Genomic DNA, 16,078 nt, shown 5'->3' on the forward strand with positions numbered 1-16,078 from the left:
ATAACTTGCCTCCAGCCAGGACCTGTTTCCTACTGGGTTGGGGGGAGATGAACTCCCACCAGTGTGAGGTGTGAAAGGGCCTTTAAATGATACAGCAGCCAAAGTTCAGTGAGCAGGCCTTTAATACAACTTCAACATACAAAATACTGTACAGTAAAAAGACAGGACTAGAAAACTAGAGCTTCCAGTAAAAAAAAAAAAAAAGCTCAAGTTTCATTTTTTAATTGAAATACAGAATATAAAAGCACTAGGTATGAAGTTAGAGGAGGCTGCAGCTCCCTCAGGGATACCGTGCTCTGCAGGCACGTGCAGCCCCAGTAAAACCACGATTACTTTTAGACCAGGTGTTCATCCGTGGCAGCTCTGTCCTGGCCTCGTCCCTGCCAGAAGGGTCCTGGCTCGGTGCTGGACAGCAGTGGGACACGGGGGGCTCCGGCCTCCCTGAGGGCTGCTGGCCTGGCCTGGGCCTGTCCCAGGAGCCCCTGACACAGCTCAGGGCCTGGGCAGGGCTGAGGCTCAGGGGCTGCATCCTGCATGGAAGCAAATGCTGAAAACCTGCCTGGGACTCCAGGGAGCACCACAGGGTGAAGCCCCTTGGCTCCAGAGAGCCTTCCTTACCTTTCACCTCAGCGTGGGCAGTGGCAGAGCCGTTCAGCTGCTGCCCCTCCTTGGGCACACCTGGGGCAGAGCAGAGACCAGTCTCAGATGCAGAGCCAGCTGCCCATGTGCTGGTTTCACACAGGCTTTCCTGGCTGGGTTAACCCTCAGAATACCTGCCAGCAAGGTTCTGGCCACTGAACCCACTTTCCCCCATTTTTAATGATTTATCAGTGATACCTCTTTTATAAAAGCATTGGCTCAGGCTGAGCAGCATGAGGGTCAGTGAGATTAAATGCCCCTTCACTAAAAAGGGAACAAACAGCTGCACATGAAAAACAAAGTTTGGGAGGCGGGCGTGGGAGGCAGCACAGCTGTTTAAACTGTTAAAACATACAGTGTTTTCAGAAAAGTAACCCGCAGATCCTCTAAGCTACACTTAGAGACACATTTGCTTTTTTTTTTTAAAAAAAGGCTTCAGGAATCTCTACATAGCATGGAGAACGGGGGCTACTACCCCTGTCTACTCTGCACGGTGCCAGCCAAGGGTCCCCCAGCCCCTGGCCCCGTACCTGTGCGGCCCCGCATGGCGATCTCGCTTGTCAGCCGCTCGAAGTACTCGGGCAAGTCAGCGTATTCGTCTCCGTAGGAAATCACTTTGATCCCTTTGTCCAGCATGTTCTCACGGAGCTTCTTGAACTCATCCACATCCCCCCTCCGCACCAGCATGAAGTGCTCCAGGTCTGACTTGTGCTTGACAGCCTCTAAAAACAGGGCCTGAAACGTGGTGTCATCAACTGTCCAACCACAGCCCAAGAAGAGGAAGGACTTATTTTCATACAGCTTCTGTATCTCTCGCTTTAAGAAAGGGAAAGATGTTGGTCAAGGTGAGCTTCATCCTCACAGGAGACAGCACCTGCCCTACCCTTGGGGAGGCTCTGCAGCAATGCCATCCTTCAGCAAGTGTGGGAAGTGTTCCAGCACCTTAGCAGCCAGGGAATTCACCCCTCCTATTTCCCATATCTATCTGGTTCTCCCCCTCCCTCTGTGAAGCTCAGTCTAAACTCAGCTGAGCTGTTGACCCAGGTGGGTTGACCCAGGTGGGAGCTGGAGCTGCAGCTCACAGGCCTGGCCCCAGCGTGGCTCACCATGACCTCGGTGTTGCGCAGCACGTTCTGGTAGCCGGCCGGGTGCAGGACGATGCCGCTGGGGTTGGTGTAGACGCCGTGGATGTGCAGGACACTGAGCTTCCTCTTCTCTTGTGCCCACTCCAGCACCTGCACAACACAAACCCGCAGCAACGTCTGTGAGCGCATCGCGGTGGTGACCACAGCACTGCTAAATGTAACATTTTGGGGAAACATTCCAAAGAGGCTGCTTCTTTCTCATCTTCTCATTTTCTCTCCTCCATCAGCCTCTACACCATGGCCTGCAGCCACAGCCTGTGGTGCTCGTTTGGGTCAACACTTCAGGTGACTGGTGAATGTGATGAGAAGACTAAAGCAAAATGCCAGATTGACCAGAAAAATGGGAAAAAACTACAACTCCTATGTCAGCATGTTTCTCAAGCCTACCAAGTTTTATTTTGTGGCCCCTACTGGCTCTGAGGGAGTCACCAGCTGAGCTGACCTCCATTTCAGACAGCTGCTTCCAAGGCTCTCGGTTTACTCCCGCAGACCTCAGCTCGTTTAAGCTTGCAATAATTAGAATGCTTACTTGTAACACTGTAAGTACTTTCAGCCATGTAGATTAAGAGGTCACGCAGGAAACGTGAAGCACAGAAATGAGAATGAAAAGAGAGCAAGGACTGCACAGGACAGACATTGGGGGTGTTTAACATGCAAACAGAAGGATGAGATGCTCCCCACCAGTAAAACCCATGATGGAGAGATGAGGTGGCAGGTGCAGAGTTCAGGGTTTCACAGCGTGACTGGGGCAGGAGGAGGAATTTTTGCATAAAGAGAGTAGCTCTGAGAGAGCAGCAGGAGGAGCCATTCCAGCCATTGCAGGAAGAGGACATGGGGCAAAAGGAGAGCCTTGAAGGCTGCAGCCCTGGACACCCATCACAAAAAGCACTATGCAGCACCTTATGAAAATAAAAAGTTCAGCTTTGCAGCTCGTGTGAAGTTTCTCATATGGGTTAGAACATCAACCCGAGCCTTATGTGGAAGCAAGGCTAAGCCAAAAGTTTCAAGGACAGAGATCAAAGGAATAGCAGGCTTAAGCACTCCTCCTGAGCACTGGATGGCAGCCAACAAACCAGCGTTCCAGAAAGGAGCATTCCTCCTCATTCCTCTGCTTGCTGCCCTGGACAGTCAGAGCCTCTGCCTGGAGCTTGTCTGCCACCAGTTAAACCACTATAATGAGTACAATGTCCTCAGGCAGCATGAGAGCATATTCTGCACCACCACAGTCCCTGACAAAAGAAATAATAATCTTTACCTTCTTTTCATCAGTCAGGTCAAGAGACTCAAGGTGCTTCCCCTGGTGTGCTGCATACAGCTCCAGCAGGTTATCAAAGTTTGTGGTCAACACAAGGGCTCCATTTTCCATCAAGTGAAGCACAGACTGAAGCAGCTGCTTCCCAGAATCTTCCATTTTGGATTCCAGGTCATCAAACACCTCGTATAAACAGTCCTTGAAAAAGGTTGAGCGAACGTTGCTTGTGCGCTGAGAAGGGGAGAGATTGAGATCAGAGCCAGCCCTGTAACACCTCATACCAAATGACCCCACGAAAAACCACCCACATTTCCCCAACACCCTGCAAAACTCTGGGTCCTTGTAGGGCAAACACAGAGCCTTGGTTGCACCAGGGTGGGTGCTCTCCTTCAGCGTAGTCCTAGAATCACAGAATCCCAGACTGGTTTGGGTTGGGAAAAACCTTAAAGCCCACTCTGCCATCTCATCCCACTCTGTGTCATGGGCAGGGACACCTTTCACTATCCCAGGCTGCTCCAAACCCCTCCAGCCTGGCCTGGAACACTCCCAGGGATGGGGCAGCCACAGCTTCTCTGGGCAGTCTCACCACCTTCACAAGGAAGAATTTCTTCCCAATATCCCATCTAACCCTGCCCTCTGGCTGTGTGAAGCCATTCCCCCTTGTCCTGTCACTCCAGGCCCTTGTCCACAGTCTCTCCCCATCTTTCTTGTCAGGTCCCTTCAGGTATTGGAAAAACACAATTAGGTCACCACTGAAGCCTTCTTCTCCAGGTTTAACAAGTTAATCCCAGTTCTTTCAGCCTTTCCTCATAGGAAGGTGCTCCACCCTTAAATCATCTTGGTCCAGGTGAAATACCCAAAACCCACGTCCACAGCAGGGTTATGTCTCAGGCACCTGGCACAGTAAGTGCACCTGTGGTTCCATGTACATAGAGGAATTGTTGGGACGGGGACACCATTGCTGGAGAACCAAATCTGGCTATTTCCAAAAGCCAAATCCTATGCTCAGGGCAAGTGCAAGCACACTGACCGGAGACAGCTTCTGAATAAGGTCGTGGGCAACATGGACCAGGTTCTTGTCTTCGTGAAGACACTTCTGGAACCGTTTGCTCTCTTCATCTTCCAGGAGATCAAAGTCAATAGCAGCATCCAGGAGAGCCTGAATCAGCCCCTTCCAGGACTTCAGCGCTGGGACCTGGGGAGCAACTGCAGCACTAATTCCTGTCCCAATCACCAAAACAAGTTCCCGAGGCTTCTTGGTTTTGAGACTTGGCAGCAGCTTCCTGCAAAAGGAGAAAGGAGCACAGCTGGTACCACCATGAGTGGAAGGGTGTCTGGCAGATTGAGGGAGAGGGAGGTACCCTGTGCCTGAATTTTGAATCAAATATCCATTGGGGCTCTCTGACAAACAGGGCATGAGAGGAGCAGCTTGGTATCCTTAAAGGACAGCAGGCAGCTGCATGGATCAGCAGCACAAATGCTCCCAATACAAGGTCCATAATTACAACATTTTTGGGAATCAAATCTGTTACCAGGATGGTTACTGGGGAAGTCAATGATGCCCTGGGGTGCTTCTGCAGCAAAGTTAATCCACTAAAAATCTGGAATAAGGGAAGTCTATTAATAAAAGTTACATGGAGGGCTGGAGGGCATGGAAAAGCATGAGAGACTGAGACACACACACGCTCTGTGTCCCGGGATAAAACGTGTCAGATCCCATGCAGGTCGGAAATGCGACCTGCTTTAAACAAGGTGCAGAACAGGGGCCTTGAGACAACAGCTCCACTTACCCTAGCACAGAGAAAAGCAAGGGAAGGCTTCCTCCTAGCTCTGCCCTGGAGGGGCCCAGCCCCAGTTTGCTGAGGAACCCCTTCAGCTGTACCAGCAATCCCTTCCCTGTGATGCCTGCAATGTCAGCAGGATGCTCCAGGCCAATCTTTTGGAATATCCCAGATGATACAGAGTCACATGAAAGGGCTGCAGGGTTGTATTCTCCTTATTCCTCATCCCTTCCTCCCTATTTTCCTGGCTTTACACCTGCACAGAGCTTTTAAACATGACCTTTACAATTTATTAAGCAGATATGCTGCTCCTTGCCTTGCTTTGCCTGGTGTCCAGCTGCTTTCTGCAGTGGGGACCTGCTGCAGCTTCCCAGGATTGGAGCAGCAGCCTGGAAAAGCCACTTGTACGGAAGAAATGGGCTTTATCAGCAAACACGTGATATTTAGTGAGAAGGGGAGAGGAAACCAACACCACACAGATGGAGCTGTGCCTTCCCTCAGCCCCTGCCTGTGAAAACAGACTTGTTAACCCTTTCCTCGAGGAGGGCTTCACTGTTACTGCTGATAAACAGGGTTTAATTTGAGGACTGCAAGCCTTATGTGAGGAATAAATTAGTATTCGGGCTAATGAGCTAGTATAAAAACACTATTGGAAATACAGGGACTGAAATCCAAAATAATAACAAATACCCAAGTCTTAATGTCCTGCATGCCTGCCCTGCTGATAAATGCACTTGTTTCTACCTTGATATCCTGAGCAAGGAAAAAATCATCCCCCAGCATCTCTTCTGCACATTCCAGGGTCACCGATCAACCTCGAGACCACACAGAACTATTCTGCAGCCCTCCAGAACTTGCAAATAAATCAAATTAGTGGGAGACAACCTCCCAGCTGAATTAGCTGCTTGTTCACAAGAACTTTTGAGCCTGCAGCAGCCACAGTCTCAGTCTCTGTCAGACTGAATAATCCATCAGTCAGACCCCACTCACAGAACTGTTATGACCACCTACTTCTAAGCACAGGGAGCCTCAAAATGAATTATTTAGTCTTCACATGCAGTTCAACCACACTAATTTGAGTAAGTCCCTGTCCTCCTGGAAACCACCATCCAACTCAAGTGAAAAAGCACAACCACTGTTCAACCTGACACTGCGAGCGGACAGGACCACGGAGACAGGACAGCAAAATACAGCTATGAGAGCAACCCCATTCCCTGGCTGAGGGTTAAAACCCCAAAAAAGTCCATTCTGGGTGTGAAGGTGTTTGTTCCACAAAGAGCAGGAAAGCCCAGGGCATGGCCAGAAGCCAGCACACAGTTCTTGGATCAGGAAAAGAAACAGCCACAGTTGCCAGGGGTCACAATCCTTAAAGAACAATGTGAGGCAAAGGAAAAGGCTCTTGTTAGAACAAACTCACTGGAGCATAATTAAATTTACCTGGGCTTTTTTGCAGGTGGCATTCCATCTTCCAACAATGTTTCCTTGCCCAGGCTCACCGTAGAAGCCATCCAGTTTCTGTAGCAGACAAATCACCACAAGCGAAGTCACTGCACAAGGACAACACCACCGGGACAACAAGGTTTTACAGAACCAGCTTTGCACAGGTGGATCAATCTCAGGTTCGTTATCGTTCCAAGATCACCTCTGGGCTGAGAATTGCATGTTTTCGTCTCTGAACTTTGTCCCACAGCCTCATCCTCTTCCTTAACCTCTTTTACCATAAAATCCTTGGCTGTTTTTCCCAGGTGTGATTGCCTCAGCAAAACACACTTTGCCAGACCCTTCGTTTCACCTCAGCCGCTCATTTTCCGCGAGAGCCTGGATCTTGGAGCAGCACTCCCCCCATTCCCGACAAGGCCTGTCAGCAAACTTGCTGCTTGGGAAACAGTGGGAGGGAAGAGAAGACAAAGAGATTTTTGTTGGCTCCAAAAAGCCACGGAGAGCATTTCATTCCCTGGTGATGAGAGAAGGGTTTCCCAGCCCGCTGTGAGTCCGCAAGCACTGGGAAATGACCTTAAAGCCCACGGAAAGGAAGTGCAGTTTGAGAACTCTTTCAGCAGCCCGTCACATAAAATACAAAAGCTCTGCCAGCACGCAGTACTCTCCCACTCTGCTTCTCCCAAATAAGTCTATGAAAAGGGAATGAAACTGAACAGAACTGTTCATCCTCCTCTGCTTTTTCCTTGCCAATTGTAATGAAGAGTCCATCAAAAACTCTGTTAGACAAGGGCTTTTGACCAGAGGAAATGCTGAGGAAGAGCTGCTGACTCAAAATCACAGCGTTTTTGCCATCTCAGGGAGAGCTGAGGGTTTGCTCTAGAGATGACATGCTATGATTGCTCCCTGGCAGCCCAGCAGGTGACTGTGGGCAGGTCTCTCCAGGTAGGACCTGCAAGTGCTGGCATGGATCAGGTGAGAAATCAGCCACTATTCTAGAAAAGCACAACCTTTCAGCTCTGGATGATGAGAACAGGGCAAAGTGACACTGTCAGACACTCAGATACACTGTGCGTGCAGCCTTTACCCTCTGATCCCTTCAGAAAACTTTATACAATGGTATTATGGATTGGTTTGGGCTGGACAGGACCTTAGAGCTCGTGTCGTTCCACCCCCCTGCCATGGGCAGGGACACTTTCCACCACACCACATTGCTCAGTAATAAATCTTTGTACCAACAGCAGAACCTCAAAGAGCTGCTTTTCACTACCTACCTCCTGAAACATTACTGAACATGTGCTGCTCATCACATCAAATAATCACCTTTTTATCTTACTGGGCCTTACTGTAGGGCCCAGATTTTGGATAAAAGTGTCAAAGGCCCTCAGCAAGTGAGGAATCTCCTGGTTTTCCCCCCTCTGTGCATGCCAGGCAGGGCTCCTCCGTCACACCCTCTTGTGAACATTGTACCCTGTATTTTTCCAACCCACACTGAGCCCAGGAGCTCAGTGCTGTTCTGACAATGAATCTCTGCAGCCTCATCACCCCTGAGTCCCAGCAACCTGTCAGGCCTCGTGGTGAACTATTTTGGGGGGTTACATCTCCAAAGACCAAAGCAGTGACTCTCAGGAAGAGAGGAGGAGCTGCTGGACACAGATCTGTCAGATTCACCATCAAATCCCTGCTGAGTGAATGCAGCCAGGCACAGTCAGGATAAAGGGGGGAAAAGCCCCTCTTTTTCCTTCCCAGGAGGGTCCCATCTCTCCTTTTAGATTTTTCTGGAAGGACAGGCTGCTTCCACAAAGCCAGCCAGATTTTATTTAGTGGTGCAAAGATGCTTTAAATGAGGCAGGGACTAACAGTAGATAACTGGAGTGTTTCAGAGGGAAGTTTGAGCTCCTGCTGGTGCCAGGTCTGCCCTCAGCCCCGGGCAGAAGCAGAGCTACAGCCGAAGGTAAATCCTTCCTTGCTTTCTAAATTGGATATAATTTAAGCTTATAATTATCTTTGCATTGTGAATCATCAGCTGAGCCTCGAATATCAAGGTTGTTTTGTAAATTCCCACATAGAGCTCCCCTGTTTGCTTCCACCTGCCTCAGCACTGCTCCCATCTCACTCACCCTGCACATTCCCATGCTATTAACAGCAGGAATGGAGCCATCAAATCAATTTTAAGTGCCTCTAAATGACATTTCAAAAGCAATTTTAAACTTAGGAAAAAACACCTTTTGGAATTATAATCACCTTGTAAGGTTTTCTGACATAATGACCTTCAACCTTCAGGTCTATTACTTAGTGGAGAGAGCCATAAAGGAACAAAAACCCCATTATAAATACAGTCTAGTTCCAAAAAAAAGTTATTACAGGTCTTTAAAAGAATTCATGGGGATTCAGCCAAGAAATAGAAACCTCTGGTTTTCAGTCCTGGGGAGAAACTCTGCTTGCCAGAGGGATGGATCGTGCTGGCACAGCTGAGGTAGCCAAAATTAAATGGAATTACCTCAGAGCATGAGACTGCCATGGGAAAAAAACACAGCAGGTACTGCAGGTTCCCCCTGGGAACACAGGTACCGTGGAGGAGAGGGAGCCACAGGCACTTAGAAGATAAGAAGTGTCTCTCCAGCCTTCTTCAGACACTGGGAACTTTCCAGCTATTTAGACTACAGGGAGCTGAAGACTGTAAACACAACACTCCATGGATTCCTGGCCAGCTGCCCCATTCCCCTGTCCCAGCCTTGTCCCCATCACTTTTATCAGGGATGGTAAGAGACTCCCTGTGTGGGTTTGCTGTGCTCTCTTTCTCCCTCCACACCACAGAAATCCCTTAATTTATCCCAAAGCCTTCCAGACTTCAGCTTTAAACTGTGCCCAAGTCACCAAAACCGGAGAAACCCAACCACAGCAACTCCCTGTGTGACACAGACACATCCAGCTGCAGAAATGCTGGAAACGTGAAGGTGTATCCCAGGTAAAACAAACACCTGAGCACCACGTGTGTCAAAGGAAGGCCGAGGTTCACACAGGGTGTGTATTTACAAAAACCTCTCTGCAGCTCTGCAAAACACAACCACGCCACAGTCAACACCAGAGCCCAACCTGCAGAACCAAAATGGGGAATTAAGGGAACATATTCTCCCCCACCTCAAGGAGAAGTCGCTGCTGACACCATCTCCATGCTCAGCACCCAACACAGAACTAAAGCTACACGTGGATGTTTAAAATTGAAGCCAAGTGATCCAGCACCACGCTGGAAGATGGGCCCTTCCAGAAGAGCCCCCACAAATTCCCAAAAGAAACAAGTACAAACTTACTGCTCATTCATTACCTTTAGTTTATTTGAGTGCTGAGAACCACCAGCACAGATGTAATTCCCAGCTTCTCTTTCAATTCAGAGGCTTTAAGGTGCTGGGGTAAGATAGTGTAAAAGCCACTTTGTTTCAGCTGAAAGTTGAGCTGTCCCTGGCCAATTCCCAAACCTACCCCTCCACGTGGGAACTGCACTGGAGCTGGATCAAAACCACCCTAGAAAAACACAGGCTCCAGGGACAAAGGGACCGAGGACAAGCCCTGCTCCTGTCCAAGCCACAAAAAAACAGGATTCGGCCTCCTTGGATGTGAGTCAAAACACACCAGAGGTTTTTATTCAACGCTGTGATCCTCCACGTGCTTCCCAATGGCTCCATGAGCAAGGAGAGGCAGTGACACAGCAAAGCCTGGCGGAGCTCTGTATCCCACAGACTCCCAGGGACGCACGCTGGTTTTCCAGAACTGACTCTGGAAAGGGAAGCGGGGATGGGGGGGATCACACCTTCGGGTTTGCTCGAGCCCTTACCTGTGCTCTCCGTTGTGCCCTCCTCGCTAAAGCTGCGGGAAAAGCAACAACGCGGGGATTCAGCAGGCGGGGAGACACCGAGGCTCCTTTCCCACGGGGACACATCAATACAAAACAGCTTTTATAGAGGGCGACGGCGCGGCGGGGCCGAGTCTCAGCCGGGCCGCCCGCCGCTGCCGGAGGTGTCCCGGCCCCCCGGCTCACCCCCGGCTCGCCCCGGCCCCGCCGGTCCCCTTCGCTCCCCTCAGGCCGCTCCGTCCCCTCAGGCCGGCGGCCATGGGACCCCCCGCTATGGCGGCCCCGTCGCTATGGCAACAGCTCCCCCCGCTGTCTCCATGGCAACCGCGCCCTGCCCGCCCCCCGCCGCCGCGCGCCCCGCACGCACCTGGCGCCGCGCGCGCGGCCCCATTGAGGAGACGCCGCCGCGCCGCGCGCAGCCGCCCCGCCCCGCAGGACGAGTTGGCCCCGCCCACTTCCAGCCCCGCCCTGTCAGTGGCTGGCGGCGGAAGAGGCGGGGCCAGGCGTGGGAACGCGGCGACGCTCTCGTGGCGCTTTGCGAGGCTATAGAAGGCGCGGGCGCATGCGCGGTGCAGTGGCGGGCCGGGAGGCGGATCTGTCCGTTTGTCTGTCCGTCTGTCCGGGCCGGGACCACGGCCGCGCCCCTACGCCTCAGGGGCTTCTCCTCTGCCAGCTGCCGCTGCCTGGGTTCGTGCATGTGCGACCGCGTCTCCAGCCCTATGAGGTACATGCGGTGCCTGGGCCTGGACGGCCGCTGTGATGCCTTCAAGCATGTGTGGCGGAATTTGGGTGTACTTAGAGCTTTCCAGGAAAAAATGATTCTGTTTTCTAGGTAGCTGCGCACTGTACTGGCACCGTAAATGAAACACTCGTGGTTTTTAGGGACAAAATTAGCCTTATTTTCTCACCAGAACTACCTTTATTTCACCCTGCCTTGCAGCATGTGGTGTTCACCGTTTCTTAATTCCACAGGCAGTCCTGTAAACCACAGGCTCCGAAACTCCTGCTGCAGGGATTTCAGCAGGGTGCTGCTGCCGTGTCTGCTTAATTACTCCATTACTAATGATTCTATTATTGCTGAGGTAGGATGGAGGTTGATCCCGAGGGTGCTGCCTCTTGGGGTTTAGGGTTTGTGGGTTCACCCTCACTCAGGTTCCCTCTCTGGGGTGACCAGGTGGGGTGAGTCACACAGCCAGGTGACTTGCCCTCCTCTGGGTCCTGTCGTCGGGTGAGGAGTTGATTTTTGGGGTGGTGGCAGTAGGTCAGGGCAGGGACTAATGGGAAATGGGTTCCAGGAGGATGAGTGGTGCTGGGCCCATGGCTGGTGGTAGCCTGTAGGTCCCTGTGGGGCTCAGTACCACTCGGCCTTGTGCTTTTTCCTTTGGGATTTGGCCACCAAGTGGCCAAGTGGTGTCCCCTGCTTGCTGGAGAAAAAGGCAGCCAAGGCAGGGAGTGGGGAGGAGCCCAGTGTCTCTCAGGGAATTCATTGCATTTTTCATTGCATTCATTGCATTCCTCTAGCTCTCAGCACCGTGTTTGAGGGTGGGCTGGGGGCCCTGCAGGAGGATCCTGCCTGCTCCTGTACCCCCAAGGTGCCTCGCAGGGCTTATAGATGGCCTGGCTTGGGACATCCTTGGGGATGGGGAGGTGTTTATGGCAAGGGGTCAAAGCCATCAGGGAGCTCCCCTTTCACTTGGTTTTGTGTTTTGTGCTACTGTGTCCCAGTCTGTTTTGCTGAAAGTGGTGGGTGAGTAGAAATGGAAATACCTGTGGAAGCCACAGCCAGCTGGTGGCATGGAGGAACAATTGTGTCCAACAGGAGCTTTTCAAAGACCTGTGGGACACAGTAGTGGTGTGGGCATGGGGTCCCCAAAAGCTTGACAGGTGCTAGTGAGTGTTGGAAGATCTCCTGACCTTCAGCCCTCCTTCCTAGGGGGAGAGAAAGCAAACAGCAGTGTGCTGAGCAAGGAGGTGGATTCAGCCCTGGGGCACAGCTGGCTCATGGTGGCATTGATGAAGGGGAGTCTTGACTAGCCCTGGCATGGGGTGTTGAGGTTAAATGGGGTGGGAGGATATTTTTGGGAGTCAGAGGACATGGGACTTTTCCCTGAAGGAAATACTTCCCTTCAGGCATGGAGGTGTGGGGGTTGTTGTCCCAGTGAACTTGCAGGCAGATGGGAGACGCTGGGGTGTGTTTTGGGGGCAGGTGCAGCAGTCCTGAAATTGGAGTGATGGGCACTGGGCACGGACTGCCCTCTCCATGAACACGTTGAGTTAGGTGAGCATGGCCATCTGCCCAGGCCAGGCCTTCAAAGGCCGGTGCTTGGAGAACCTGGACTGCTGGAAGGGACTTGGAACAAGATGATCTTTAAGGTCCCTTCCAACCCAAACTGTTCTGGGGTTCTGCGACTCTCCCTGCTGAGGTGGAGGTGAGGACCCACCTGGGTGGCTCCTGGCCCAGCTCCTGCAGCTTGGGGACCGCACATTTGGAGCAGTGTACAGTGGGGTGTGATGGCCACCACTCTGCTTCAGGATTAGCAGTGAGGGAGATGCTGACCCAGCTTTGTGCTCTGGTCCACTCTGGGCTCAGTCTGGAGATGATCCCGTGTGAGTGCCAGGGCCAGCTTCTCTGGGGATCTGAGGCCAGGGGCCTTGCTGTTATCCAGGGTGAGGACTCAGATGGGAGGGACACATTCAGCACCAGGGCTGGACCACCTGGCCCCCTCCTCCTGGTGTCCCATGGGGTGTGGGACACCTCCTGGATCACCTCCACACTGTGCTGGGCCACCAGCTTGGACACAGTGACACTGCAACAGCAGGTGGAGGGTTTAGTGTCCACATCAGAGGTCCAGGCATTGTCTCCTAGGCAGGGAAGAGATGGGGAAATCTCCTGTGCCAGGAACAGCCTGTCAGGGAGCTGGATGGGCCTGCGGGCCCTGGAGACCTGCCAGATTCTTGGGGGATGGAACTCACCTGGAGCTCAGCTCTCACCGGGCATTGGAGGGGTTGAGGATGATGAGGGAGGGGTTGAGGATGATGATGAGATGAAGGCAGTGTCAGTTGTTGGCCACCACTAGCAGCACCTGGGGAAGGAGAAATACAGGGGGGATTTTGGGGTGGAAAAAATGACTGCTAGGTAAATTTAACTCGCAAAATAAGAATGAGTGGCAAACATGGACCTGTCTGTATCTAGTCAGGAAACCAGAGAGGAAAACAGATCTGGGTGCTGGTGAGGGCTGGGCACTCTGACACCCAGGCAGTGACGGCGTGTGGCGGATGTGGGAGGGAGGCCCTTGGCAGGGCTTGGCTTCCCCTCCCTGCAGTCCTGGCTCATTTACCCCGCCTGTGCTTTCACATTCCCCAGCAGAAGGCTGGAGCTGCTGGCAGCTGGGGGCACCTGGGTGTTCAGGGAGCTCCTCCACTCTGTCCCTGGGGAGGCAGGTGGGTGCCCCTGCCCCCCTTTCCACCCCAGGGCAGCTTGGCTGGGAACCGCTCCTGGATGTGGCAGCTGCAGGGATGGATCAGCCTCGCCATTCACTGCAGATCCCATTCGACTGCAGAGTGAACATCCTGCCTGTCCTTTCCCACCCAGGTAATCCCAGAAGATCTTTCTTTGCCAAACGCAGGGGCTGATGCATCCCCTTCCCTGCTCCAGTGCTGGACTCCTGCATTCCAGGTAAGCATCCCTCCAACTTCCCCCTGCTGCTCACTGTCCATGCTCATTGTTCCACTCACACTTGGGCTTTTGGTTGTCACTAAATGGTGACTCTTGGGCACTGTGGTTTCCGTGGGTGTGCTGGGGTTTTGTGGGCATTTCCTGCAGTCCTGTGCCGTTTTCGGAATAGGGGAAAGGCTTCAGCATGACTTGGGGTGTTTCATTTCGGAAGGGGTGATGCCAGCAGTGGAAAACAGCAGCTCTTTGCCATGTTGCTGTTCCTGGGTGTCTGCAGGGAGTGTCTGGGCTCCCTAAACCATGCTGGGAGCACAGTGCTGAGGATGGTGTGAGCTGGCAGGGAACAGACAGGAATGCCAGGGCAGGCAGCACCAAGGATCACCCCTGGGCATCACCACACTGCCTTTGGTTTGCCAGCACCCAGTCCATCCTGGGTGATCCCAGCTGATTCCCACTTCTCCCCTCCACAGGATCCTTTTCCCACTGATGGGAATGAGGGTTTCTCCTCCCCATTCTCTCTTGGCCTCGCTTGCTGCAGGTGTGTATCTCCAGTGGAGACAGCCAGTAAGAGGTAAGTGTTCCTTCCCAGCACATTCTGGGGAGGCAGATGTGCTGGGGGTGACTTTGGGGCTGTAAGAGCACCCCCGAGGTGCAGATCCCTGGAACAGACTGGGCTGAGACCTGCCATGAAGCAGTTCTTGCTCTCACTTTTTGTTCCTCTTTTCTGCTCTCAGGAGAGGTGTCCTGCTGGCAATCAGTGGCTGAGCAGCGTGCTGCCCACTATGGCTGGTGAGTCTGGGAATAAACCTGGCTCTGTCCCCTCCCTCACAGCATCCCTTCCCCAACAGAACACCAGGGTGCCCATGGGCTGCTCCTCACGATGCCTCAGCATTCAGGTGTTGGTGGCAGCTCAGTTTCAGGGACCAGGATGGTTTTGGGGGTCAAGGTGAGATTCTACCCACCCCTTTCTATCTGGGGGCGTCCTGCAGATTGAATGATGCTGTGCTTGGGAAGTCCAGGGGGTGCTGAGCCCCCAAAACTCACTCTGACCTCACTCTGCAGGTTGGTTTAGGAGGCTCCTGCACAAATCCAAGCCCAGCTCAGCGGAAAGCCTCAAGTCCAGCCACTCTACTTCATCCTCGCCTTCCTCCTCCTCGTCATCCTCTGCCAAGAGCTCCAGCTCTTCTCCTGGCACGAGCCTGGCCACCAGCTCCATCTCCCTGTCACCTGTGTCAGCAGTGGACATCAGCGCCTCGGACAGTCCCCGGTGGGACAAGAGCTACGACGTCTGCATCTGCCACAGCGAGGGAGACGTGGAGCTGGTGTCGGAGCTGGTGTCCTACCTGGAGGGCCAACCCGAGAGCTTCCGCTGCTTCCTCCAGCTGCGGGATGCGGTGGCGGGGAGCGCGGTGGTGACAGAGCTGTGTGACGCCGTGCAGAACAGCCACTGCTGGGTCATGCTCATAACCCCCGGCTTCCTGCAGGACCCCTGGTGCAGGTACCAGATGCACCAGGCCCTGGCTGAGGCTCCCATGGCCAACGGACGCACCATCCCAGTGCTGAAGGACGTGGATCGCAAGGATTATCCCAGGGAGCTGCGGAACATCTACTACATCTACATGGCGCTGAAGGAGAAGAGCTTCAGGCAGATCAGAGACACTGTCATGCGCTGTGAGTATCCTGTGGGATGCTGGTGAAACGTCAGCCCGCTGGGGTGAGGACCATGGGAAGGGACCAGATTCCATACGTTTACTTAAAGTTGATTTTTAGAGTAATTGTTTGCTAATGGAGCTCATCTGCTGTCCCTGCAGACCTCCAGGAACTGTGCCGGAGCTCCACAAAAAGCATGGAGTAGTGCTGGAAGCAGGAAGATGCATCTCCATGGGCATCATGGAGTTGTCGCCATTGGATCTGGATGTTGGCATGTCCCATTGGACTTTGAGGTCAAACCTGAGCTGCTCAGACCAGACCTGGGACCAAAGATAGGGAGTTCTCCGCATCCATGAGGGACAGCAGACCGGAGCCCACATCCCAGTGGCCAAAATCTCCTCAGCAGGGACAGGGACATCCATCACACAAACACTAAGCTCTGTTATCGGGTGGTTCTCAGGGTCATGAGAGCTCTTTACTGTGCTGGCATTCTCTGTCCTGACGGTCCAGGACCCCTACTAAGCTGACAAGGCACCTGCTGGGCGCCTGTGGGGAGGACAAGATGAGGCAGGCGGTGCGCTGCACGGAATAGTTGCGACTACGAAAATGCAGAAGTTTTAAATGTTGGTGGTTTTCCGTGATTTTGTCTCA

At 52.8% G+C, this 16,078-nt stretch overlaps 2 protein-coding genes across 10 annotated transcripts; one reads left to right on the forward strand and one right to left on the reverse strand.

Annotated features, from left to right (window-relative positions):
* Window positions 1-104: 104 nt before the first annotated feature.
* On the reverse strand, window positions 105-10,546 carry FAM118B (family with sequence similarity 118 member B). Of its 9 annotated transcripts, none has more exons than XM_041414019.1 (9): window positions 10,472-10,546; window positions 10,087-10,172; window positions 6,255-6,332; window positions 4,067-4,319; window positions 3,040-3,267; window positions 1,746-1,874; window positions 1,170-1,374; window positions 619-678; window positions 105-555 (listed from the first exon to the last, which is right to left on the reverse strand). In XM_041414019.1, the coding sequence occupies exons 3-9, from the start codon at window positions 6,323-6,325 to the stop codon at window positions 281-283; spliced, it is 1,221 nt and encodes a 406-aa protein (XP_041269953.1). In that variant the 5' UTR covers window positions 6,326-6,332; window positions 10,087-10,172; window positions 10,472-10,546; the 3' UTR covers window positions 105-280. The 9 variants fall into 9 exon arrangements, with proteins under 9 accessions (XP_041269953.1, XP_041269950.1, XP_041269952.1 ...); XM_041414016.1 differs by having other exon boundaries at window positions 1,170-1,455; window positions 6,255-6,364; window positions 10,472-10,545; XM_041414018.1 differs by having other exon boundaries at window positions 105-547; window positions 1,170-1,455; window positions 10,472-10,544.
* A 97-nt stretch (window positions 10,547-10,643) lies between these two features.
* Window positions 10,644-16,053, forward strand: LOC121340876 (TIR domain containing adaptor protein). Its single transcript, XM_041413928.1, has 6 exons — window positions 10,644-10,828; window positions 13,697-13,780; window positions 14,248-14,348; window positions 14,512-14,566; window positions 14,840-15,448; window positions 15,589-16,053. The coding sequence occupies exons 4-6, from the start codon at window positions 14,560-14,562 to the stop codon at window positions 15,630-15,632; spliced, it is 660 nt and encodes a 219-aa protein (XP_041269862.1). The 5' UTR covers window positions 10,644-10,828; window positions 13,697-13,780; window positions 14,248-14,348; window positions 14,512-14,559; the 3' UTR covers window positions 15,633-16,053.
* Window positions 16,054-16,078: the final 25 nt, after the last annotated feature.

This window comes from Onychostruthus taczanowskii, unplaced genomic scaffold (genome assembly GCF_017590055.1).
Source record: "Onychostruthus taczanowskii isolate IOZ18803 unplaced genomic scaffold, ASM1759005v1 scaffold43, whole genome shotgun sequence".
NCBI lineage: Eukaryota > Metazoa > Chordata > Aves > Passeriformes > Passeridae > Onychostruthus > Onychostruthus taczanowskii.

Coding starts and splice junctions, on each gene's coding strand:
- FAM118B (XM_041414016.1), bottom strand. CDS start 6,325: ATGGCTTCTACGGTGAGCCTGGGCAAGGAAACATTGTTGGAAGATGGA. Junction 1,875..3,039: donor ACCTGACTGATGAAAAGAAG/GTAAAGATTATT, acceptor TGTGTTGTGCAG/GTGCTGGAGTGGGCACAAGA. Junction 1,456..1,745: donor TGCGCAACACCGAGGTCATG/GTGAGCCACGCT, acceptor CCTTTCTTAAAG/CGAGAGATACAGAAGCTGTA.
- LOC121340876 (XM_041413928.1), top strand. Junction 15,449..15,588: donor CAGAGACACTGTCATGCGCT/GTGAGTATCCTG, acceptor CTGTCCCTGCAG/ACCTCCAGGAACTGTGCCGG.